Source organism: Erithacus rubecula (assembly GCF_903797595.1).
Source record: "Erithacus rubecula genome assembly, chromosome: 1".
NCBI lineage: Eukaryota > Metazoa > Chordata > Aves > Passeriformes > Muscicapidae > Erithacus > Erithacus rubecula.
The window spans coordinates 26,263,358-26,287,180 of record NC_136658.1 but is presented as its reverse complement, the minus strand read 5'-3'; the positions used below and the strand labels follow the sequence as shown (position 1 = coordinate 26,287,180).

The window sequence follows — 23,823 nt, the reverse complement described above, 5'->3', positions numbered from 1 at the left end:
CCTCTTCTCAGCTAAAACATGAGGAACACTCTCCTCTGGGGGCTGTGAGCTAAAGCAAGGTCTGTGGATGAGGTGTTGACTGGTTGAGACCAGCAGGTAATATTCACAGGAAAGGAGTTATGTTTGCAATAGCTCATTGCAATGCTGGAAAGAACACAGCCTGCAGTGCTTCTGTGAGCTTTCTTTATTTGCCTGGGCTATGAAGATCTAAACAGACTTGAAAACATGGGCTGATGGCTACTGGTTAGATAGGGTTACCATACAATGCAGGAGTGAGGCAAAGAAGGAAGGAACAGCAAGAAGCAGACAATAAATATAATATTCCCTGATATTCTGGCAGGTCTTGAGGGCTACCTTTCTGCCATTTATGCATAGATAAGACTTGAACTAAGAAAAGAATAAATATATTCCCTGCTATTCTGGCAGGTCTGAAAGCTGCCTTTCCCCCCTTTATGCATCAATAGGACTCGAGCTAAGTGTTCCCCCATGGAAATGAGCCAAATTTACACTAGCTTTATGTTTGAGGTGGTGCCATAGAAATCTCAAACCCAGTGTGTCTCTGGGGCTGTCTGCAGGGATACAGGACAGCTGCACAGAGAAGTTAGGCAGAGGTAAAGCAGGGACAGAGCTTAGTCTGGGGTGGGTGTTGCATGAGAGGTCCTCTGGAGGAGGAGGATGGTGTCAGTATGGGTAGAGGTGTTTGAAGGAATGTGCAGGGTGTCTGAATTGTACTGCAAAGTCCTGAGATGTAAAGAACTGGTCTTCAAGCCTGCACAAGGCTAGAATCTGCTGGGGCTGTTTAGAGGTGGAGAGAAGGGCCAGTGCATGTGCTCCTGCTCCCCAGCTCCCCCTGCTTCTCCTCCCTGATCTCCTTTCCCTTTCACTCTGGGAGACTCCTACAAGTGACCTGTGTCTAGAGACAAGTGGGAGTGGTAGGTAGGCGTTTCTGTTGTTCTCGTCTGATGATGCTGTTTTGCATGGGCTCGGGCTGTGTGCTTCCGCTGCTCTTCCCCTCTCTGCTGACGTCCTCAGTTCCAAATCTTGAGGAAACTGTCCCAGGAGCCAGTGGCAACAGCCATCCCATCCGCCGTCACCCCCAGGCAGCTCACTCTGTTGTCATGGCCAGAAAGGATTCCTGTGAAGGGAAAGAAGAGCCACAGGTAAGACTAGGACAGGATGGGGTCCCTGTTATGTCTGAGAAACAGCAATGCTGTTGGTGGGCAGTGTTTCATGACTTTTCAGAGGGTAGGGGTCACATCTGAAGGAAAAGTGCTGTGTGCTCTGGGTACGAGCTTTGCAGAGTACCCAGACGTGCTGGATGGAAGCCCAGGTGCACGGTTGGCTTGGTGCCTGGCCACCAAGTAGCACTGTTAGTACCCAGAACTGGCAAACAGCAAACCAGGGGAAAGGAGGATATTCTGTTGGTGGTTGTGAGCAGTTTTAGCTAAGAGGAACCTTCTCACCCCACCTTGAAACAACATTGTTTAAAGGCTTGACTTCATAACAATTCATAAACAATTGCTTTTCTACACCAGTGAGAGCTGTCCCAGTTCTGGTGTGCTCCCTAAGTGCGAGGGAGCTTTGCTGGGTTTCACTCAGTATTGGATGTCTTCTGCTTAGAAAAAATAAGTATCCCTAAGGAGGCCTTGCAGGGAGTGAAAGAGGGACCTCGAGGAGCCACTCACCCACACGCTCTCCTTTGAGGGAGTCCCAGATGTTGCAGTTGAAGTCATCGTAGCCGGCGAACACGAGGCGGCCGCTGCGGGAGAGGGCGATGGAGGTGATGCCGCAGATGATGGTCTCGTGGGAGTAGGTGATGAGCTCCTGGTCCGCCCGCAGGTCGAAGAGGCGGCAGGTGGCGTCGTCGGAGCCGGTGCAGATGGCCTCGCCGTTGGGGAAGAACTGTGGAGGGAGAGCACACACCGCCTCTTAATGAGGTTTTCCTCAGATCCCCATGGAACTCCTCAGCTCGTCACCCCCCTGCAACCACCAGGAAGCCATGGAGGCAGGAGAACCTGGTGGGACCAGACACTGGATCGTAAAATTTGAGTCTGCTCAAGGGGGAGACTGATACTTCTCATAAGGTCTGATAAACCCCTTCCACTTCAAGAAAAGAAGTGGCCTAAGGGGCTAGAGCTGTTGCAAGGTATCTCAATGCATGAGGAAGGATTATTTTTTTCCTCATATCCCAGCCTTCTCATACAGGCTCATTTTATGTGGTCTTGCTCTGAGGAGTAAATAAAAGGCTCCTCAGGAGCTGGTACAGCAGAAAACCATGTGGCTGGCTAGGTAGCCATTGGGTAACTGAGAAAGGTTTTGCTAATGGACATGAGTGGAGGGTGGTTTGAGTGGCAGACTGCGGGAAGCTGGCAGGCTCATTTGATTAGCTGCAAGGATTAGTCTGGCAGGTTTCTTGTCCTGCCATCTCTGCAACTCTGAGGGAGGTGCTTCCTCCCAAATGTCTGAGCTGCCTCCCATGAAAATTCAATCTTCAGAAGAGCTCCCTGTGATCCTAAGTCCTCACCTCTTCCATCTGGAACTGATCTCAGAGAGTTAGGTACTCCTGCTGCCTCACTTGTGTCTTGCACCAGGGCTGCTGGAGTGTGCCTGAGCCACAGTTCCCAACAGCTGCTGAGCAGAGCTGAACCAGCACCTGTGTCAGGGTGCTCAGCGCCACAGACCATGGTGTGCTGTCTGCCCAGGACTCGGATGCTTTGGTGCCTCGGGAGAACCTTCATCCAAACTTTAGTGAACTTGGCCACTCCCTGCTTCAGGCTGGGTCATGGGGCCAAGGTCTAAGACCCTTGCTCCCCTTATGACTGTGACACTCCTTTCAACCTTGTCCCAAGGCTGTTTTGGAGCTGTTCCCCCCATTTTCCTCCCCAGCAATGTGCAGACAGCATACGTACAGAGATGGCGTTGATGTCGGACTCGTGCCCTGAGAAGGTCTGGCGGCAGGAGCCCTCCCGCACATCCCACAGTTTGGCAGTAGCATCACAAGCCCCAGAGATGAAGAGTTTGAAGTCAGGGGAGACAGCCAAGCTCATGCAGTCTCCAGTGTGACCAATGAACACAGTCTTCTGCTGCCCTGTCTCGATGTCCCAGAGTGCGCTGCAGGAGAAGGGAGGAGAGGAGAGAATGTCTCAGGGCCAGCCCAGGCAGGGCACAGCTCAGCAGGGCTGAAGAGCTGTCTCACTCACAAACAAAAGGAGGGAAGCCTTGGCTACAGCATGGGAAATGGGTGAGAGCATCCCTGGAGTCAGCTGTATACAACAGGAGATATCTTCACAGCTGTTGTTGGCAATACCTTTGTCAAAACAGACTTAGTCTAAGGCTGGGGGTGTGTGAGGTTTGGCATATTCCCATAAGTCTAACAGCTGAGGGGAATACTGGGAGACAGCAAGAGGGACACAAACTTCAAAAACCAGCAAACAGCTGAAAAAGGTCTTCTGTGTCCACGTTTGTAAGGTACAAAGCTCTTGTTCAGTGGGATCACAGACCACAGTCAGGCAAACAAACCCTGCGTAACCCTGATCTCTGGCTGAAATGACACTTGTTCTTGGTCAAGAGGGTCTTCCAAAGCAAGGATTGGGATGGGTTGGGGTGAATAAAGACAGGACTGTTCAGAATCACGGCACAGCAAGCCCTGAGAACCAGGAACCAAAGGATCCAGGCACTGCCTCTGCAGTGTCCCTTGCACAGAGGGCAAGACTTGAGAAGTGGAGAATGGATGCATGCTCCACATAAAATTAAAACACTTTCTGTCCTGGTATAAGTGACACTGTTCTTTGTGATAACTATTGACATGGTCCCTCCTGCTTGACCTAGCCACAGCTGAGAAAAGAAGAATCTGTTCTGCCAAGGGAGGAAGAATGGCTGGGGCTTCCTAAGGCACTCTATGTGCCTTGTGGAGCAATTCCTCCTTAGACAGTGGGGTGCTGAAGAGCAGAAGGACTGCACTTGTTGCTGTGCTAAGAGCAGAGGTCACATCATTAGGACACAGAAGAGAGCACTCACCATGTGGTATCTCCAGAGCTAGTCACAATATTGTTGTCATCAAGAAATCGGCAGCAGGAGAGGTATCCTGAGAAGCAGGAGCAAGCAAATATGAGAAAAGGGGCAGGGATAGAAGGGTGAAGTTTGGAAGCAGGGGGCACCCTGCTGCAGGCAGGCAGTGCACACACCTGTATGGGCTGAGAGCTCCCTGCTCACTTTGACACTGCCTTCACGAGACTTGAGGCTGTAGATGGAGCACATGTTGTCAAGGCCTCCACAGGCCACAAAATTGCCAGAGGGGGCATAGGCACAGGTCATGACCCAGGAGGAACGCAAAGGGATGGCATGAACCTGGGGGGGACCAGAAACCATGTCAGCACTGTTGGCAGCAGAGAGAGCAGGTCAAGGACACCAGCTACAAGGGGAGCCACTCCAGCATCCCAGTCTGCAGCCACCTGACTCCTACCTTGTTAGTTGTGTATGTGTCCCACACGATCAGTTTCCCATCTTGTGAGGCACTGACCATAAGTCTGTGAGAAAGGAACAAGATCACGTTAGTAGCTTTCTCCCCATCAGAGCCTTCCTGCCCATCACACCCATGTGCTGCCCTGCACCCAGAGATCAGCAGCAGTTCTCTCACTTGGAGTCTGTGGACCAGTGCAAGGCGTAGATCTTGGCCAGGTGTCCCCGCAGGGTCCTTCGGGTCCGCATCTGGATGCGCCCAACAACCTCCACTCCAGACACAATCTAAAGAAAGAGTGGTGGGAGAGAAAATATTTATGTTGGACTACCAGGAGCTTTACTGGTTTCCACATTTCTGCCTCCTAATTCCTTCCTGACTGGACAAAAGGCCCCCCTGAGTGGTGCCAGCTTGTCCAGGCAGCCCCATCCCTTACCTGAGCAAGCGTTGTGTCTGCACAGGCTTTCCGAGCATCCTGGAGAAGAGACAAGAGCAGATGAGACAGATTAAAAATGTGGGGAAGGCAAGGACAAGTGAAATTAGCAGTCATTGTCTGCAGGCTACTGGTAAATAGGAGCTGTGGCTTTGCTGTGTTTGGACTGTGGCTGGCACAGGGGGATCTTTGTCTGTGATTAGAGCACCAGTTAAATATAGGAAGGTTAACCAAAATTTGCTCAACTTCCTGTTTGCTATGCTACACCCTTTCCATAGGCTGAAAGAACCTGGCAGAGCACCAGCTGTCTCTGGGACAGAGGAGATCCTGGGGATCCACTACATGGTTGGAACCCCTGTCCCTTCTTCTCTCCCTTTCCCTACTGCTCTTTCCCCACATGGTGTGAAGATCTCCATTAGTATTTAAGGGGCTGTGCAGAACTGCAGAGGGCTCCAAGTATGTAGCTGGAGAAAGCCCAACTCCGGCTTGTGGCTGAGGAGGAAAGTTTGGACATGCAGTGGGGGGGTAGACACGCTCTCAGCAGTCTCATGACTGTTGCCAGCATTTACCGCAATCTGCTTCTTCAGCTGCTCAGCCTCCTGCTTCATCTGCTCCATTTCCCCCATCCTTCTGACCTAGGGGTGGCTCCTCCACCTGGGGCAGCCTGGATTCTGGGGAGACAAATCAGAGGAGAGAGGTGTGAGTTAGCACACTAAGGTGACTGCTCAGTTATGGAAATGCAGGTATCTCTGATAAAGGATTGGTGACCATTTCCTGGCCAAACACTCAGCCACAGCTCTATCTGGCCATAGCCCTTAGCATTTGGAAGACTGTGCTGGTCAAAAGTCCATTTTGTCTTGGAACCTGCTTACACATACACATGCAGAAGCTAAAGAACTCCAGAGCCTCTTGCTGAGATTCTGGCCTCACCTGTCAACTCATTTTTAACTTCTCCATTCCCAACCCTGGGTCCTCTTCATCAGCTTCTCCCTGTTCATGGCCCAGCTGTCTATCTCAGCTCCAGGAGAAAGAAACTTGATGGGAGGAGCCCATTGGTTATTTCCTACTCTTTGTCCTGAGCAAAGCCTCACCAGGCAGGACCCACCAACTCTCTGACCCCCGAGGGTCTCCTAAGGGGAGGTTGAGGTGCTCTCTCAGGGCTCCCTTCCAGTTCCACATCAAAACCAAAACCAAACCAAACAAACAGAAAAAACCCAAAAAAACCCAAAGCAAACCAAAGGAAAATTTATAAAGAGGTGGATGCCTAGGGAAGGATCTCAGAATAACATAGGCTGATGGGGGTACATCTCCTACTTGCCCAGCCCCAGCTTTTCACTGATGTCCAAAGCTAGAGCAGCATTACTGCATGCAAGTCCTTGATGGACTTTTCTTCTGTGCATTTGTCCACACCATCTTTGTGCCCATGCCAAGTTCAGCCTCCTCAGTACCCCATGGTGATGGCTTCCACAGCTGGGTGGCAGACTCTGCAAAGAAGTTCCTGCTTCTATCACTTCCTGGTGGCTGTAGTTCCACTTGACAGTAGCTGTATTTTGAGTTGGAAGAATCAGCAAATATCTGGTCTCTATTCACCTTTGCATCACTAAGTATTTTATACATCTTTGTCATACACATCTCTTTTCCAGACTGCAGAGCAAACTTAGTTATTCCTCCCATGTAAGCTGTTATGTCCTATTATCTCTGTTGTTCTGTGAGCTTTTGTTCAGTTGTTTACAGAGCAGAGATGATGTGCTTTTGCAGGGAGAGTGGGGAACCAGAACTGTAATCCATATTTAAGATGCAGGTGCACTGTATTGTGGTACAACAACTCTGTTTTGTTCTTTCTTGTTATATGCACTTAAATCTTCACCAGTGGTTCTAGCATCTCCCACTTTTGTAGACAAAACTATTATTAATTGCTCAAACATTTCACCTGGATAGATGTGAGTGTCCAGATGTGCTCCAGGTGTAGCACAAGAAATGTTCCAGAAGTATTTCTCCTAGTCCCTGTGGGTCACATCACTTCCATCCCTGTTGCCTGGAGGCCTCATTTCCTCTGGTCAGAGAGACTTTGTGTCCTCCCATGCCACACTTGCTCTCTTGCTGTGGGCAAACAAATCTAGACAGCTCCCAAGTCCCACCTTTGCTTGCTGCTTGATAGAGCAGTTTGAGTTTCCTCTAAGAATTCCTTCCCTTGAATGTCTCCACGTCTTTCCTTTGATGCCCCAGGCACAGTGAGTTTTTGCTTGTTCAATGATTCCTGAGGCATGGCTTTGAGTGGAGGAAAGAGAACGAAGTACAGGTTTCCCCTAGCTCCTGGGAGGCCATCCCAGCAGGAAGCTATTTCAGGATATACTTTGCACAGAGAGACTTGTGCCTGCTGCCTGCAGGGCTGGATAGAGCCACAGCACTGCTGACTCTTCCCTGCTCTCTGCCCATGCTCTGGATGGGGCTGCCAGGAGGGCAGCCTGGGGCAGCACTGCCATGGCCCAGAGGAATGTGCACAGCCATGGCCTGGGCTGCCAGCCTCAGCCCCCTTCAGCTACACTGAAGAATGGGAACAGACCAGCACCTGAGCTGGGCCCATCCCACTGGTTTTTCTTCTCTGGTTCTAATAGAGCAGCAATGAGGGGGCTCCTCCCAGAAAGGATGCACAGCTGCACCTCATTGAGTGACCCTGGCCATGAAAGCCCATCTTCCTGCACTTCCCCTCCTTTGGGAAAGGGCTAACATTCCACTCCACCTCTCAGCTGACTGACAGAGTGGGGAAAAGCTGGGGAAAGTCTCCCAGCTTTCAGTCAGAGGCTGCACATCCCCCTTATCCTGTGGTGCTTGTCCCTCACTACAGTCAGGATGCAAGGCTCCATCCAGCTCTGGTCACAGCCTGGAGCACACCAAGTGGCACACCTGAACTTTCAGCCACCCTGTGCAACCAGCACAACCATTGTGGCCCATACTTTTTCCTTTCTGGCTTTTGTTAGGACTGATCCATCAATCCCAAGCATTGGATTGCCTTTTCCTGCTAGGTAACCTCCTCCCTCTCACTCTCTACTTCCAGCCTTCTTTGCTTAGTTCCCAAGTTCTTCAGACTGTTATCCTTTGGCTATCTGAGATCACTGTCCATCAACCTGGCCTAATTTTTCTTTGCAAACTACTGGTTTTGCCCACCCAGGCCTGCACAGAGATGGGAACCTTATTCTCCCTTCCTTCCAATTTCTGCTCCAGATGAAGCTGGCTGCACACATCCTCCTCATTATCTGTCAGATTCCAGTCTTCCTTTCATTGCTTCTGGTTTTTTACCACTCTCTTCCTTTCTCTGGTTGTTTCTCATCTCTGGCACTAGCAAGGGAATGCCAGTTCACTGCTCTGTGAAGCTGCACAACCAGATGAGGGGCTTTTGCAGCCACAGGCAGATCAAACAGCCGGGGCAGGATGTCGAGGACGGATAAAAAGGGCTAAATATAGAGAAGGTGCAGCTCAGGACTGTGTCCGAACCTTTAAATCCCTCTGAGGGAACACTCTAAATGAAGTTGGGAATTGTTCTCAGCCTCAGGACAAGGAGCCACAGATGAGTGATAATAATAGCTCCATCTTTGCCTGTCACCTCCATCCGTCACGTCCCAGTGCAATTTGTGAGTGAGTTACCTGATCCCCAGCGTGCAGCTGCCTCCCAGGAGGACCAGGGCAGCTGTGCAAAAGAGCAGCTTGTTATGGTCAGGTAAATTTAGGGCAGGAAATGGGAGGAACAAAATGGGGGAAGAACAGAGGAAAGGGAGATGGAGTTTGGCCAAGGCATGTTCCTGCCTTGGCCAGCAGGATCTCAGGGATACACATTTCTTGTGGATCTGAGGGTCAGCTCACAGCTGCTCAGGGTGGGTGCCCAGGCTAGTTTTAATGGGAAAGGCTTCTAAATGGTGCACACTTGGTGCTTTCTGGAAGTAAGTGCTCTTTCAGGTGAATGCTAAGCACTAGAGGAAATCAAGTCCTTAGGTACCTTTGAAAGAAACAATTAATCACTCTCAGCACAGCTATTGACAGAAGGACCTTGGCAACAGCACTGTTCCAGAGTTTTGCCTCCTGCAAGCACCACCAAGGAGCAAACACGGCACAGCCAAACAGAACCTGGGCTTGGTCAGCTCATGCCAGCCCTCTTCTGAGCTTTGCCTTAGCTGTGCTCATCCAGTTCACAGCTCTTGGCTTTGGAAATCACATTTCACTTCTCTCCAACATGACAGCTCTTTTTTCCTCCTGCCTTTTCTAACAAATTTCTTCCTGCAGCACTCCTGTGTGTGGGCAACCAAGCCCATCCCAAGTCCTTCAGTGTCTGCCCATAGCAGATCAAATGCCTCTGCTGTGGTGCAAGGCAGAGGGGGATCTGGAATAATCCATCTTCTGCCTTTTGCTGCCACACCCTGACTTTTCAGAGCAGTGGCCATACCCCTTGCACAATGCCATGGAGGTGGCCCAGCTTGCTCCCTGGGAGCTGTCCCTCCAAGTCACCTGCGTCACTCCCTGGTGGGGATAAGGGTGCAAGTAATGTGTGGGAAAAAGAAGCAAGGTGAACCCTCTTATTATCTATTCCTGGGTAGCTTCCCCCACACTGTGGAAGGAGTGGTTGCTCCATGAAATGTTGGGAGAGGGCTGTTAATGGAAAAGGGAAAGGTGCAAAAAGGATTCAATGTGAATAGGCAGTGTCCCTGGGTCTCTGTGTAATCCCTGACCAGCTTCACAGGCTCGCCCTGGTGACCCTGGACTCCTTGCAGAGCCGGATACAGAGATGATCCCTCTCTCCTGTGATGGAGATCAAAGGTCAGGATAAAATTACCCTGCTCTGCTCCTTGCATTTTGAGGGCTCCTTCTCCACCCAGAAAAGCAGCCAGCTGCAAAGAGGTGTGCACAGGGTGCACTGGGAGTGCAGGGCTGTGTACAGGCAGCAAATGCCAGGTTGCTCAGGGGAGGTGGTACCCTCCCACTCCAGTTTGGAAGCAGGTGAGATTTACCTGTTGAGTGGAGAACAAGCAACCCCACCCCAGTGCATACCCCCCTCATCACTGTAAAGACACCTCAGTGCTAACCCCAACTCCTTTCCATGATCTTACCCTCCCTCATCCTTTGATGGGATGAGCCCTTGCTCGAAAGGCTCCCCACAGAATCACTCCAAGAAACTCAGCATCCCAAATGGCAGATTCACCAAGGTGACTTCAGGCATTGCAAGGAAGCAAACTTACTGCGATCTGCAGAGCAAGGTGGGTTGCAGCCCCCTCTGGATGGGACCCTCACAGCCTGCCTCCCTTGCTGAGAATGGCTCCTCACTGCCCAGAAGACCCGTGTACCTCTGCAGCCTCCAGTCAGTGCCGTTGGTCCACTCAGCGAGTCCCCTGCTCCCTCTCTGCTCCTCAGCCTCTCCCAGGACTGATCTCCCCATGGGGAGCTGAAAGGCTGTGCACGGGAGGGGTTGGGGGAGGGCTGATTCCAGGAGCAGCGTCAGGCAAATTAAATCAGACACCAGAGACTTGGGGAAATCGGATTGGGACGTAATGCAAAGCAGGTGGATGGGGAGGGGTGAAAAGAGAGAGTAGCACACTGCTCCTGAAGGGAAAGAAACAATCCCAGGCGGATTTGACTCCCTCTGTTTATATCAGCAACAAACTAATAAAGTGAAGATTAGCCAGAACAGCCTAGGATTATCAACCACCAGGGCAGGGCTTGCTGTACCTCATAGTCACAGGAATTCCTGTTTTCCCAGGGACAGCATGCCACTTGTGTCCTGGGCAGGGCAGAAAGAGGGATGATGCCACCACAGAGGGCCTGCAAAGGGAAAACCAATGGCAGGGTCACCACACCCTCTCTCAGCTGCAAATGGGGCTCTGGATGGGGAAAACAGAACTGGGCACAAGGGCCAGGGGTGGCAAAAGATTTGGTGGCATGCCTTTTGGCAGCCACTTTAGTGGGATGCTTCGAGGGGATTATCTTGGCCTCAATCTCTTTTAATCTCTCCCGCGGCTTTGGCCCAAGCCTGAGATAAATACCTTTTAACGGATCTCATCTGACGTCAGGATGCCATCAGTCTAATCACCCAGGCCACCTTTGGGCAAAGCAAGGCAGAGATGGACACTGGCCCCTCACCCCCCAATATGACCTCATCAAACAGCAACCACCCAGCACCCCCCACAAATCGCTGGGATGGACCTTGGGTGTGGGATATGACAGGCCCCTCGCCAGGGACAGGGAATTGGAAATGCACACAATCAAACTTTTTCCTGCGACCCTGGGGAGGATGGGAAGCAAAAAGGGTTGCCAACACAGGTTTCCCAAGCCTGTGTGTTAAGAAGTTTGAGGATTCGGATTGAGGAAGGACTTCCCTTTCCAAGGAGCGCAGGCCTGTGCCAACAGTGACAAGAGGACTACACCCCCATCTCTTACACCACTGGCCCTGGACCTACAGATTCCTTCTACCTGAACTGCACTGGGGGTCTCCATACACAATTCACCAAGGCTTGAGTATGTCATGACCACAGACTGATCTCTTGCTCTAATGCTTCCCAGGAAAAGGGTCACTGCTCTTTTAGATACTCCATATCCACCCCATTCAATTCCTATTTGGCTACAATATAATCCCATCTCGGGACACTAATCCCCTGGACAGTGACAGCAGATTGTCTATCAGGGTGGAAAATGATAAACAAAATCTCTCTTCTGCTTTCAGGGACAATTTAGTGCATGGAGAGGGGAAAAAAAAAAGAAAACAAAAAAAAAAAGGTCTTGCTATTGGGAAATGAGTGTACAGTGCTTTCACTTAAAGGCACTCCTCACCCTTTCCATGTTAGTCATGACACAGCTGACTTTATCTCTTGGTCTCCCTTATTACAAGTAGTGACATCTGGGCAAATACTTTGTTATCTTTCACTGAGGGCTCAATCCCTTCCCATCATTTGTTAATTAAATTTCAATCTGAAACAAGAGTGCAGGTCTCCCTGGTATCCAGAGTCAAGCTCCCATCAATATCTGTGTCCAGCATTTGGCTTTTATTCCATATATTCACAGTCCCTCACTTTTCCTGTCTCAAGTCACTTCGCAAGGTTCTGGAGCTTGCAGGTGCTTAGGAAATTCAAAGGCTTTCATTTTGAGTTCCTGACTGTGAGACAGACCAGCTGAAAAGACTCCAAGCTCCTCCTCCACGTCTCAGATTTAACCCTGGATGGCCAAGAAGTTGGCACTGAGAGGGATGGGGTGAGAAGAGCTTGTCTTCTTACTTCTGAGTGAGACAAGCACGGTGAGGCAGCAAAGAAAGTTCCTGGTGTCATTGACTCCCACACTGTGCCCTTCTCCCGTTTTTCAGCTGCTGGGACACCACAGAGAAGAAAGCTGCACCCTCCCCATCACTACGGCTCTACCACTCTAATACACTGCTCCAGGCCTCCCGTGACCTGCCAGGCCATGGTGTGTGACAGTCCACAGGGCCCCTGCACTCAGAACTCATCTCTGGCCCGCAGCACCCTGGGGTGCTGCTCCCTGTCCAAGCCAGGCTTCTGTCTCTGCTCTGCAGGCTTGCTCGCACGGCTGGGAGCACGAGGCACTGAGGAGGATCTGCTGCGGCCATTGGTCCCCTGATGTCCATCTCCATCAGGCTGGTCCTGCCCCGCAGCCCTCTGCTCCATCAGCTCCTCTGCCTTCACCCGATCCTACAGCCATGGAGACAGAAATGATGTGAATCCTCCCTGCTGGGTCTTGACAGAACACATCCACCCACCCTCTCCAGAGCCCAATCCCCCTGAACAGGGCCCAGCACAGGCTGGCCCCTCCACCAGACATTTGTCAGAAGGCAACTCCCAGCTGCTGCCCCAAGGGAAAGCCCAGAAGCTGCTCCTCAGTGGGATGTGATCTCACTGGAGGCACTTGCATTTGTCTCTTCACCTGCTCAGCGTGCTCCTGGGAGTGCGTGTACCAGAGGGCAATGGCGCAGCGCCTCCCGCTGCTCACGGCCCACACGCCGTGGGGGTTCTCCTTGCCAGAGCTGAAGGCCACCAGCCTCCCACACTTGGGACGTACCTCAGCCTGCCAGGAGAGAGACAAGAGACTGTGAAGGCAGCAGACCCCTGCTCTGGAGTACACAGGCCTCCCGCAGAGGTGACACTGCCTCTGGGAATGTGGAGCAGAGAGCTGCTAGGCATCTGCAGCCAGTCTATGAGCAAGGCAGGCTTTGGAGGGGGACAGAGAGAATCAATGGGACAACAAAGGTCACAGACACCCACAGACTGGAGAAGTCTGGAAAACCTCAGCTAGGAAAGGGTCAAACTCTCCTCTGCCTGAGATTTGCCTCAATTTGCCTTTAGCTGCCCCCATTTGAATCTGCCACTGCTCCAGCACGGGATTGTTTTTGGAACGGTGGGATCCAATAACCAACCAGTTTCCTCCTGCCCCGACCAAGTCTCGCCCTCAGTCCTCTCTCCCTCTTTTGGCTCGTCCCAGACTTACTGTGACAGTCACAGTGTCCATCTCAGTGAAGAAAAGGCCCCCACCCTGGAAGTCATCATTGAGGTAGAGAATGCCACTGTGGACAGAAAGAAAGAGTACGTATGTATGGTGAAGCTTATTGCTCCCAGGTGCTTCCCCACACTCCTTGTCACAGGTTCAAAAGCAAGTAGACCAGTTAGCAGGAGAATCCATCTGAGGTTGTTAAATACAGCAGTGCCTAGCTCAGGGGAGTCCCTGAGCTGCAAGCCACAGGAGGCTGGGAGAGTATGTCAGGGAATTAGCTCCACACACTTGTCCCGTTTTATTTTGGTTTGTTCTTAATCTCCTGCAGCATGCATCTGTGGCACTGTTGTGACAATGCCCTGGGCTTGATAGACCTTGTTTCTAACCTGTTGTTTGTCTTTCAAGGTCGGGAATAATCCAACTCCTGGAAGAGGAGACTGATCAGCAAATAAAGCCTTATCTTAACAGCCAAGGAATTTCAGGGTAATACTAAAATTAGAATGATCAAAAAGAGAACTGGTGCATGTAGAAAAGAAAATTAAACCAAGAAACTTTTTTACTAAAGGTATACAAAGAGAAGTAGTGAGGCCTCTTCACAGAACAGGTGAGACCACAGTCAAGTAGGTGAAAGAATGAAGCACAAACTATCTGGGTTCCTCTTGGTATTCAATTAAGCTGATAAAGAACACCAGAGGAACAACAGAGGCTCTTAATTAATAGGACTGAGAGGAAGAAATACAAATCAACACTGTGGTTGCTAAAGCAATGTTGAAGTACATAAGGGCAGTGAGAGGATTACTAGCCCTGAAACACAGGAAGTTGTAGCTCTTCTTCCAGAGGGTTTTAATAAAGCTGTGAAGCCAGGGTGCTGACATGAGTGAAGAAAAGCAAGGACAGCTCTCACACGTCCAAAGGGACAGGAAGGTAGGGATAAATGGCTGAAGCATAAACAGTGTTATCCTGACCTCAATAGTCTGCAGGGCTTTAGACTCCATTTCTGAGAAGGTAATTGGAGGACAAGGAGTAAATGGAAAATGGTCTTAAAATGTAATGTGGGGGAACTAAAATTGGGCTACCCACACAATGTTTGAAAAAACAGTGGGTTTTCCAAGGAAACACTACCTGCCTAATCTCAGCAGTTTGGACTCTGGTAAAAGGACTCAGAATGGTGCCATGGGGGAAATTTCTAACAAAAAGAGAAGGTGAAGATGAACATGAATAGCACACAGGGACCAGAGTACCAGTGACACCCAAAGGAGCACTGTGCACCTAGAGGAGCATCACTGGAACTTGTGTGCCCCTGGGTCCAATCCTGTTCAATACTGTCATTAATGCCCATAGCACAGATCCACAGAAAAGATCCAGGAAGTCTGGAACACAGGGACTTTGTTCAAAAGGACACTGTAGGAGCTCAGCCCTTGAGCTGATTGGGCAGTCACAACTCAAGCTGCAAGAGGACAGGGATACTCCCAAAAATAGCTCAGTGGCATAGATTCTAGGAAGGTATTTTACCATCCATTCAAGTGGAAGTCAGAGAACTCAGGGAGCAGTGAAGGGACAGGACAGCTTTCTCACAGGAGGGACAGAGATCTAACCAGTTACACGACAGTCTGGTAACTTTACAATCTGGTTATAGCATGTAAACAACTCTATTGGAAGGGAAACAACTCAATGATAATGGAATTCCCTCTAAGTGCCATATCCTCATCATAGCTGCTTAGAGATTTCTGCTCTGGATACAGCTACCATTCAAAGAAAAGACAAGTAACATTTCTGGATGCTCAGGGATAAGATGGAAAGCAGGAGGAATCAGCTGTAGTGAACTGACCTCATCTGGCTGCAGTGTGCAACAACTGGCATCACCATTAAACTATATTTCAGTGTCTTTCACAGAGGAGTAATAAAACCACCCACAGGCTGGAAAAAACATAAACTCTCACGTGGAATGGAAAAACCCAGCACAAAGTACTTGCAGTGAATCTTGAGAGAATAGTCACTGAAGTACACTGACTGCTCAAACAAAAGGAATCCAAGGAGCTTGACTATCCCTTTCCTGTAATTCACAGAATTCTGTAAAATATGGAACTTGACTACAAGAAACAGCCTGTGAAAAGGGCTGGCAGCTAACTGTAGTACTGTGGTAGACCCACAAGCTAACAGTTTGATATCATGGTTCTAATCTGTGCAGCCTCCCAGCCTCATTCTGCTCTGTTTGAAGCAAGGAGGGAAAAAGGGCAGGTCTTCCCAGCCTAGGGAAGGTGTTTTACACCTTGTTCTGAAGATGCTGATGCAGCCTTCTGCCTGATGTCCTGGATGGCTTTGAACCAACCATCACCCAGTTTCTATAAACTAAGCTCATCCTCTGATGGGGCCAGGGATATCTTCACATGATCTAATGCAGGTGCTCTTACCTGTAGTCCCTGTACACATAGGCAGGAGGTTCCTTCCAGCACTCTTGCCCCTCAGGATCCAAGAGACAATTATCAGCATGGACGGGATGACTAAGATCCATGCGGCCTTCCTGTTCCCCTGAAAATATGTAAAAATGAATATGGGCATTTTCAGTTTCAAGAAAGAATAAAGCAGAGAGAAAGGGAAAAGAAAAATAGAATAAAGGGAGCATAGTCTCTGAGAGCACATGGCTAGGAGTGAGGAGACTCTCTGGGAGACAGGGACTAGCAGGATGAAAGGTTCTTTACCATCTACAGCTCTGCGACACACAAGGTGTGTGAATGAAAAATGGAGTTTCTTTCCAGGAGTGAAATAGGACTCTATGATTTTCCGAGATTTCTCACTAGCCTGCAGAAGCAATTTGGCGTCTCTCCATTCCACGTCCCCGTTTTGGGCCAGCTACAAGTGAAAAACAAGTCTGTTACAATACTTACAAAGACACTCTAAGAAATGATACACGTACGCAGCACAGAAGAAGAGACCTTTGTAAAGTCCTGTAGTCACTCAGGCAAGAAAAGAACACATTTTCTCATTTAAATGTAACTCAGGAGTACAACTGTACAGCACAGCAGTTATTTCCTTCTCCTTAGCCCACGAAGCCACATCTGGAAAGCTGCATCATTTTGGGTCTCCCACTACACAACAGATACTAGGAGGCTGAAGTGAGTCTTGAATAAAGAGTCCTAAGATGGCAGGAATGTTGGAACACATGACTTAGAAAAAGAAGCCAAAAGAAAAAGAGGCTTTCTTCAGACTAGAGAAGAGAAGGCCAAAGGAACATCTAAGTACAGCCTCCTGTCACCTAAAAGGCTGTTACAGATGAGATGGAGACAGAGTCCCCTCAGAGAGACACACTGAAAAGATGCAGCAGACAAAAGCTGCAAGCAAGGGAAATTTTGGCTAGATATGAAGAAAAATTTCACCCTCACAAGACTGGTACAACAACAAAAAAGGTGCCTGGAGAGGCTGAAGAATCTTCACCCTTAGAAATGTTCAGAACTTGCCTACACTAAGAATTAAGGAATTTCATCTAGCTTTGGAATTAGACATGCTGGAGGTCAGATTAGAGATCTCAACAGGCTCCTTCTACCTTAATTTATTCTCCAACTCTAAACTAAGCATGTTTGTAAGGCTACCTCACAGGGTCAAGCAGTCCCAAAACCCTGCCTCACAGAAGAGGAAGCACCTGTCAAGCCCTCCATGCACAAAACCCCTGAATGTGATTGAGGAGGAAGCAGGTCAAAGGAGACCACAAGTGTTGTGAGGGAGACAGCACACCCACGGTACCACCCAGAGTGCAATTCACAGAAGAGAACACTCAGGTGGCAAACTCTCTTTCTGGACAATTAAGAATGCAGCAGACTCACAGATGCATTTTACCTGCATGGCCTTCAAAACAGTTAACCCTTCAAATCTCTCATGTGGGGTGTGAGGTGACCGTCTTGCCCGGTATCCATCTCCTGCTTCCCCTGCTGCCTGGAATAGAAGGATACAGACAACATGCATTAGGCTGCCACCTCTCTCCATAGAAACCCTACTGCCCTGCCTGCTGAGGAGGAGAGCACACACGGGAGTTCTTAAGGGATCCTGGCCTCACCTTTGTCAGCCGGAGAAGGTCCTTACACTCAGACTCTGTCAGCACTCTGTCGAACACAACCCTCTGGGTTCCATTCATCTGCTGGGAATCCATCGTGACAACAATGCCCTCAAAAGGCAAAGGACCTGTTGAGAAGCAAGCACAGACAGGCATGAGCAAGCTTTGGACAAGAATCCCTCAGACACCAACCCCCAGCCTGGGTAAGGAAGTGGAGTGACACTATACATTCTCTGAGAAGACAGGACAGTTCCCCAGAAGCGCCCGCTCCTCGCAGACCCCTCACATGCTTCAGGGGACCCAGAGCACCAGCTGGGGAAGCTGGCCTACAGCATGTGCTTCAGGAGCCAGCAGAGACTTGGGACTTGCTGGGAGAGCAGCAGGGAGCTGGGGGAAGATGAGTGCACTGTGGATTGCAGCAGCAGAACAGGTCCAGCCCACTGGAGTGAGGCTCTGGAGAAAAGAAGCAGGTAAACACCTCCATCAACCCTCCTTTCAATCACCTTTCATCTACATCTTATCCCAGAATTATCTCTGGTGAATATTTCTGCTTTATTCATCCCCAAAGAGAAGCACTGGATATTAGCTGATGATTTAGCTTTTTGGTCTTTGGCCTTTTTCCCCACCCCCTCTGGCCTCTGGATGATGAGGAACATCAAGGCTCAGGCCCTTAGAAGGCTCTACTCTCACAGGTGCCACAGCAGGGAACAACTTGGGGTCATTTTAAGCAATGACTCCACGACAGAGCCTTCCAAGAGTCTCTGTATCCACACATAACAACAGGGGACCAGCAAGAACATGAGGCTCTGTACTACAGTTTGTATTATTCAGCCACCAACCCTTTGGACTTCTGTTTTTCAGGGAAAGACTTGCCCAAGCTACATTGCCTGCTTCCAGTTCCATTTCCTGGCCCTTCCCTTCATGTCCCTTTCAGAAAAATGTTGATTGAAGTTGGGCTGGTGGAGCTGAATCAGGTATGGTGTAGACACTCCTGGCACACTGAACAGGGATCTGCAGGTCCACAGGCTTGTCACACACTCAGGCTGTTCTCAGCTTCTCCAGCCACAGTGCCCTTTGAGTTCACATGCCAGAGACGTGGGGAGATTGTGCAAGATTACACATGCATCAAAGAGGAAGAAAAGAAGAGTGAAAAGACTTGCCGAGCCATTCAAGTCAGTCTGCATCTATGGTTGCATTCAAATGTCTGAGGGTGGAAGACAGCCCTTAGCCTGAGGAAACCTGGCTGACTGCATCCAAGACCTCCTGCAAGCTCTTTTACTCACCCCTCTTCTCCCACTCTTCCACATCCAGAGTTTCCCGCTTTTGCTTCTCCTGATCCTCTCTCGGGAGCAAGGGAACAAACAGAGACCAGGGCTGTCAGTACAAGTGCTATGCCCAACCCTCCTCTGTAGCAGCATTTCACATCCTTCCAGTTCCTTTTGGGCTCACTTCTCTATGTATTACTGTTCCTTGTACCACCTCTGCTTATATTGCAGTCCTAGCTGACATGCCCAATCTTACCTGTGTTTCTGCTTTAGGTTTTCAGGAATCAGCTCATCTGGAGTCCAAAGATCCTGTAGGAAAAAAACACAGGTACACAGTACACAACAAACCTTGCACTGCTTCTCCAGTGAGTACCAGACCAACCACTGCTGCCCACTTCTCAGGACAGATAAATTGAGCCAATGTATATGGTTACAGCGGCGATTTCAAATTAACTTCAGTCCCAGAGCAGCAGAAGAGCCTTACAGATCCACCTCTTAAGGACTTGGGGGTCCTTCTCATCAGCATCTGATGCCATCTGGATCATGGCCTACTGAAGTGAATTCTGACAACTGTGATTGTGAACAATTGCTGAAACCATAGCAGGAAGATTAAGACAATACTTACAGGGTCATTAAAAGTTTCTCCCAGATGGTCCACTGCATAATAAATCAACTTCTTCTCCATCAAAGATCTCTGCACATAAAGCTGAATACTCTAAGGAAGCAAAGAGACTTGTCAAACAACCACCTCACACAAGACAACCCCATCCCTGTCCCGGGCAGGGGCAGTAGCCTGTCCCATCACACTGCACAATAAAACCCGTTCTTGTCCTGAAGGGACACAGACTAGAAGTAAACTCCAGTTTATTCAATCCTGGCCTTAGCACATGTCTGCAGTGAAACAACTTTCCCTTTTTGTCTCTTGGACTGTGACCCTGTCCTGTGGGACAGGGGAGGACCAAAAAGGACAGACCTAGAGCTGTAACTACCTGTCTGGCTGTGACAGCTGTGTCCTCTCCCAGTTCTCTGTGATACTCTTTCATTTTCTCCAACATGGGCTCATCCGTGGGATAGAAGAGCAAGTAGGAGGCAGCACATTCAGCAGCTAGTGTCTGGTTCCCAACTTGAGGGGGGAGAGAACAAACACACACATCTCTGAAAGACTAGAGCAGTGAATGTGTACAGGCCAGCAGCACCCAGTGTCCCTGTCAGGACCTGGCAGCTGGCCTTACACCAAGCACACAGCAACCCCTGCCTAGTAGGGCCTCCACCCAACAATGGGAATGAACCTGAATAGAACAGGCATGCCTTTAATACTTATTGGGAGCTGGTTTGGAAGAAACAGATTAAAATTAAGTATGTTCTGAAAGAGCGATGGTTTCACTTCCTTCATGCAACACATGAGATGAGGGGGCTAGCAGCTTCTCTGAGACACAAGTTTTACCAGGCTTCTGACAGAGAACTAAGAAACAGTTGGGTCAGCATGGGGAGGAGCAGGGCTGTGCAAAAGAAGGGTTGAGGGATGTGTGAAAGTGACAGGATGACCAGTGTCATGACAGGCCATTAGTTCAGCAGGAACAGGTAGAGGTGCCTCAGAAGGAACACCACTGCTGAGGTGAGATGCATGGGCAGCCTCTAGGCAGGAAGTGAGAGCCTGGTCTGGACCCATGTACAGAAAAGGGTATAAAACACTCAGCAACATGGGAACAGCCTCATATCACAGAACCTGGCAATGAGACTGAAGAATACCACAAGGGACATCTCCCAAGGTGGCCACAGACTTGAATAGAGGTTCTGGGAAGAGTTAGAGGGCAAACAGAAGTAGAGCTCAGGTCAGTGTGCCCACTTTTCTCCATGACAAGCTGCCCTCCAGGATCAGAGACAAAGGGCAAGTGTAGGGGTGCCACAACATATTGGTTTGTGGCTCTGCTCACCCTGGCTGTAGGCAAACTGCAGCAAATCAAGATGAGATGGTATGAAATCCTCTGTGGCAGAAATTCTCCCTGGCTTTGTGGCAATTTCCAGGACACACTGCTGTCTGCACTTCAAAACCTGAATATAATGGGCTGCAAGAGAGAGGAGCAAGAAAGTCAGTAGGTCACACCTCTTCCAGGCAGGAGTGCTGGGAGGTGGGATGTGTCCAGTGTGGGGAGGATAGCCTTCCCACCCAATCCTCCACACCTCTAACACTACCTGCAATGGCTTCATACAGGCCAGGCTGCATTTTCTCCTCCTCCTCATCCTCATCCTCCCAAGGCCCTTCACACAGGGCACGACACTCTTCCAGGGCTGACAGGGCCTCTGAGAGTGACTCCTCCAGCCTGGCCACGGCCTGCAGGTACTCATCCGCATCATAGTGCTGCACACCAGTCTCATATGCTTCCTGTGAAGGATAGATCCAGGTCCCTTCATCAGAGTGAGTGACACCAAAGGATGCCCTGAGACTTCTGAGCTGCTCACAGGGTGATGCTGACATACAGGGGCCCGCCTGCTCATGCACGTTCAACCACACAGTGACAGCAAATCCTAGACTTAAGCCAAATAACTGTCATCAAAAAGTCTCTCGCCACACTTAAGAGTGGTTTGTCCTCATCTCGAAGAGAAGGCTGCAGGGACATCTTCCTGCAGCCTTTCAGACAGAAAGGGGTCTGAGCAAGACTGCATCAAGGCCTGCAGTGACAGAACAAGGGGCAACGGTATTAAACTGGAAAAGCATTTTGATGGAATATAAAATATTTGTTGGAATGGAGATAAGATACTTTTACACTTTTACTGTAGTGAGACACTGAAGCAGGTTGCCCAGAGAAGCTGTGCATGTCCCATCCCTCAAAGTGTTCCAAGGCCAGGTTTGATAGGGCTCTGAGCAACCTGATCTAGTGGAAGGTGTCTCAGGGAACTTGGATTAGACGATCATTAAAGGTCCCTTCCAGGCTGAATCTATCTACGGTTCTGTCTTTGGGGGCCCTGTCTCAAGCCATGGCCTTTGTGTAGGAAGACATCAGGGTCCCAGACTGGTCTCTAGGGTGGAATAAGAGTGGCTCATGCGTGGCTCTGCACTGAGCCCTCACCCAGTGCGGCGTGGCCTCCAGGTCCTGGAAGCTGTCTGACTTCACCCCTGACATTCGCCGGTATTTCTCAATGTCCTCCCGCATTTGGAGGTGCTGGGGATTAGCGACAAAGAAGGTGTGAGCGGCAGACACGGCCTGGTCCAGCTTCTTCAGCTGTGGAGAAAAGGTAGCAGTGCCTGTCACGCTCCTGCAGGTCTCTGCAGTTCACACCCACCCCTCACCCCAGCTGCTTCCCGGGTTCACAGAATCACAGAATTACACAATGGGTGAGATCGGAAGAGACCACAGCGGGTCATCTGCTCCAACCTCCCTGCACAAGCAGGGTCGTCCTGCAGCACATGGCACCAGATTGCATCCAGATGGTTTTGGAATGTCTCCGGTGAGGGAGATTCCACAACTGCTCCGGGCAATCTGTTCCAGTGCACGGTCACCCGCATAGTAGAATTCTTCCTAATATTCCACCTAAGGGTGGAACTTCTGCGCATCAGCTTCTGCCTGTTGCCTCTTGTAGCGGCTGGCACCAGTGAGAAGAACCTGGCTCCATTCCCTTGGCAACCCCCTCGCAGATATTTCTGCGCATCAATAAGGTTCCCTCTCGGCCGTCTCTTCTCGAGGCCGCGGAAAGGCGTTCACCCCCCCGGCCGCCCGGAGACCCTGCAGGACAGCACCCCGGAGGCGGCAGCTGCCACCCCTCCGCGGCGAGCCCGCCCGGGGCCGCTGCCCACCTGGAAGAAGGCCACCTGCAGGTAGTTGTAGGGCTCCCTGCGCTGGAAGTCGCGGCGCACGGCGCGGCTGGCGCGGTGCGCGGAGGGCGCGGGGCGCAGCCGCCGGCCCAGGCAGCGCTGCAGGCACCCGGCGCGCTGCAGCACCGGCCCGAGCAGCGCGGCCTCCCAGCGCCCGGGCCCGCCGGCGAAGGGCTCCTGGCGGGCGCAGGCGGCGCGGCAGGCGCGGCGGGCCGCCCGCAGCCCCGAGTAGCTGTGCAGGGCGCGCTGCAGCAGCTCGGCCGCCCGCGCCCAGTCCCGCGCCAGGTACGCCCGCACCCCGTCCGCGTACAGCAGGTCGAACGGCACCAGCCGGCCCGGCGACGTGGCGGCCGCGGCGGCGGCGAGCAGGCTGAGGCACAGCAGCGAGGCCATGGCTCCGGCAGGAGAAGGCGGAGGCAGAGGAGAAGGGGTCCGGGCCGGGCGGGCGTGCTGGCGGGCCCCGGGCTCGGCCCACCCCCGGGGCGGCGCCGGTCCGGGGCCGCGGTGGGCGGGCGGGCTCGGCCCGGGCCCTGCTGCGCCGCGGGGGCTCCCGGTGCTGCTGCCGCTCCCGCTGGCTGACGTGGCCCCTGTCCGGGCGGCCGCCCCAGCGCGAACCCTCCCTTCGGCGTGGGTCACCCTAACGCCTCCAACGAGGCCTCTCCTTGGAGTCACGCTTGGACACTTCATATTCCCATCACATGGAGAACTGCTTTGGGGGTGAGGGGCTACCTATCTCCCTCTGACACTGCCTGACCTTTGCCCATGGCTGGAACCACAGCCAGCACCAGCCAGAAGGTCCATCTCCCACACACAACTCTTGCATCTCCCTGACAAGAGTTGACCTCACCACTCCCAGCTTTGATGGTGTGAGCAGTTGAGGGAGCCTTCCCCCAGAAGCCTGTCAGTTTTCCTGTTTGGCTGAGAAGTTCAGGTCATCTCAAGTTTCACACAAAGTCTGCACTGGAATCAAGAGTTTGCACTGGTAAAATAAAATGTTAAGGGTCAAGGTCTTCTTGGAGAGAATTATTTCCAAGCCCGGAGTTGCCTCAAAGCAAAACCTTTAGCTGAGCAATGTTAGAAACCCAAGGCCTCTGCTTAGCACCACTCTGAAATGGACAGAAGACCTTTCATCCAGTCTCCCACGACAACTCCTCTAAGGGCATCACTCCCTTTCCCAGGCTCCTAAGCATCTGTTGCCTTTCAGAGGAACTGACAAGAAAGGATGAAGAGGGAGGAAAGGAGCCTCGCACATTCTGCATTTCCCTTCCAAAAGCCTGTGAAGCTTCATTAAACATCGGGCCAATCATTTTGTTTCTATGGAAACAAAATTATTACTAA

General features: G+C 50.9%; 2 protein-coding genes across 3 annotated transcripts; both read right to left on the bottom strand.

Annotated features, from left to right (window-relative positions):
- Nucleotides 1-300: 300 nt before the first annotated feature.
- GNB3 (G protein subunit beta 3) lies at nucleotides 301-11,299 on the bottom strand. 2 transcript variants are annotated; one of them, XM_079319576.1, is made up of 10 exons: nucleotides 10,602-11,299; nucleotides 5,459-5,560; nucleotides 4,893-4,931; nucleotides 4,637-4,743; nucleotides 4,463-4,526; nucleotides 4,185-4,347; nucleotides 4,018-4,084; nucleotides 2,910-3,111; nucleotides 1,686-1,902; nucleotides 301-1,135 (listed from the first exon to the last, which is right to left on the bottom strand). In XM_079319576.1, exons 2-10 carry the CDS (start codon nucleotides 5,513-5,515, stop codon nucleotides 1,029-1,031), a joined length of 1,023 nt encoding a protein of 340 aa, XP_079175702.1. In that variant the 5' UTR covers nucleotides 5,516-5,560; nucleotides 10,602-11,299; the 3' UTR covers nucleotides 301-1,028. The 2 variants fall into 2 exon arrangements, with proteins under 2 accessions (XP_079175702.1, XP_079175703.1); XM_079319577.1 differs by lacking the exon at nucleotides 10,602-11,299 and adding an exon at nucleotides 10,115-10,399.
- Nucleotides 11,300-11,461: 162 nt separating this feature from the next.
- P3H3 (prolyl 3-hydroxylase 3) lies at nucleotides 11,462-23,319 on the bottom strand. The gene is made up of 15 exons (XM_079319357.1): nucleotides 22,468-23,319; nucleotides 21,743-21,895; nucleotides 20,868-21,057; nucleotides 20,609-20,740; nucleotides 19,664-19,797; nucleotides 19,300-19,389; nucleotides 18,931-18,983; nucleotides 18,693-18,751; nucleotides 17,413-17,537; nucleotides 17,196-17,291; nucleotides 16,064-16,214; nucleotides 15,776-15,893; nucleotides 13,362-13,437; nucleotides 12,801-12,941; nucleotides 11,462-12,568 (listed from the first exon to the last, which is right to left on the bottom strand). Exons 1-15 carry the CDS (start codon nucleotides 23,170-23,172, stop codon nucleotides 12,356-12,358), a joined length of 2,436 nt encoding a protein of 811 aa, XP_079175483.1. The 5' UTR covers nucleotides 23,173-23,319; the 3' UTR covers nucleotides 11,462-12,355.
- Between the last annotated feature and the right edge of the window lie 504 nt (nucleotides 23,320-23,823).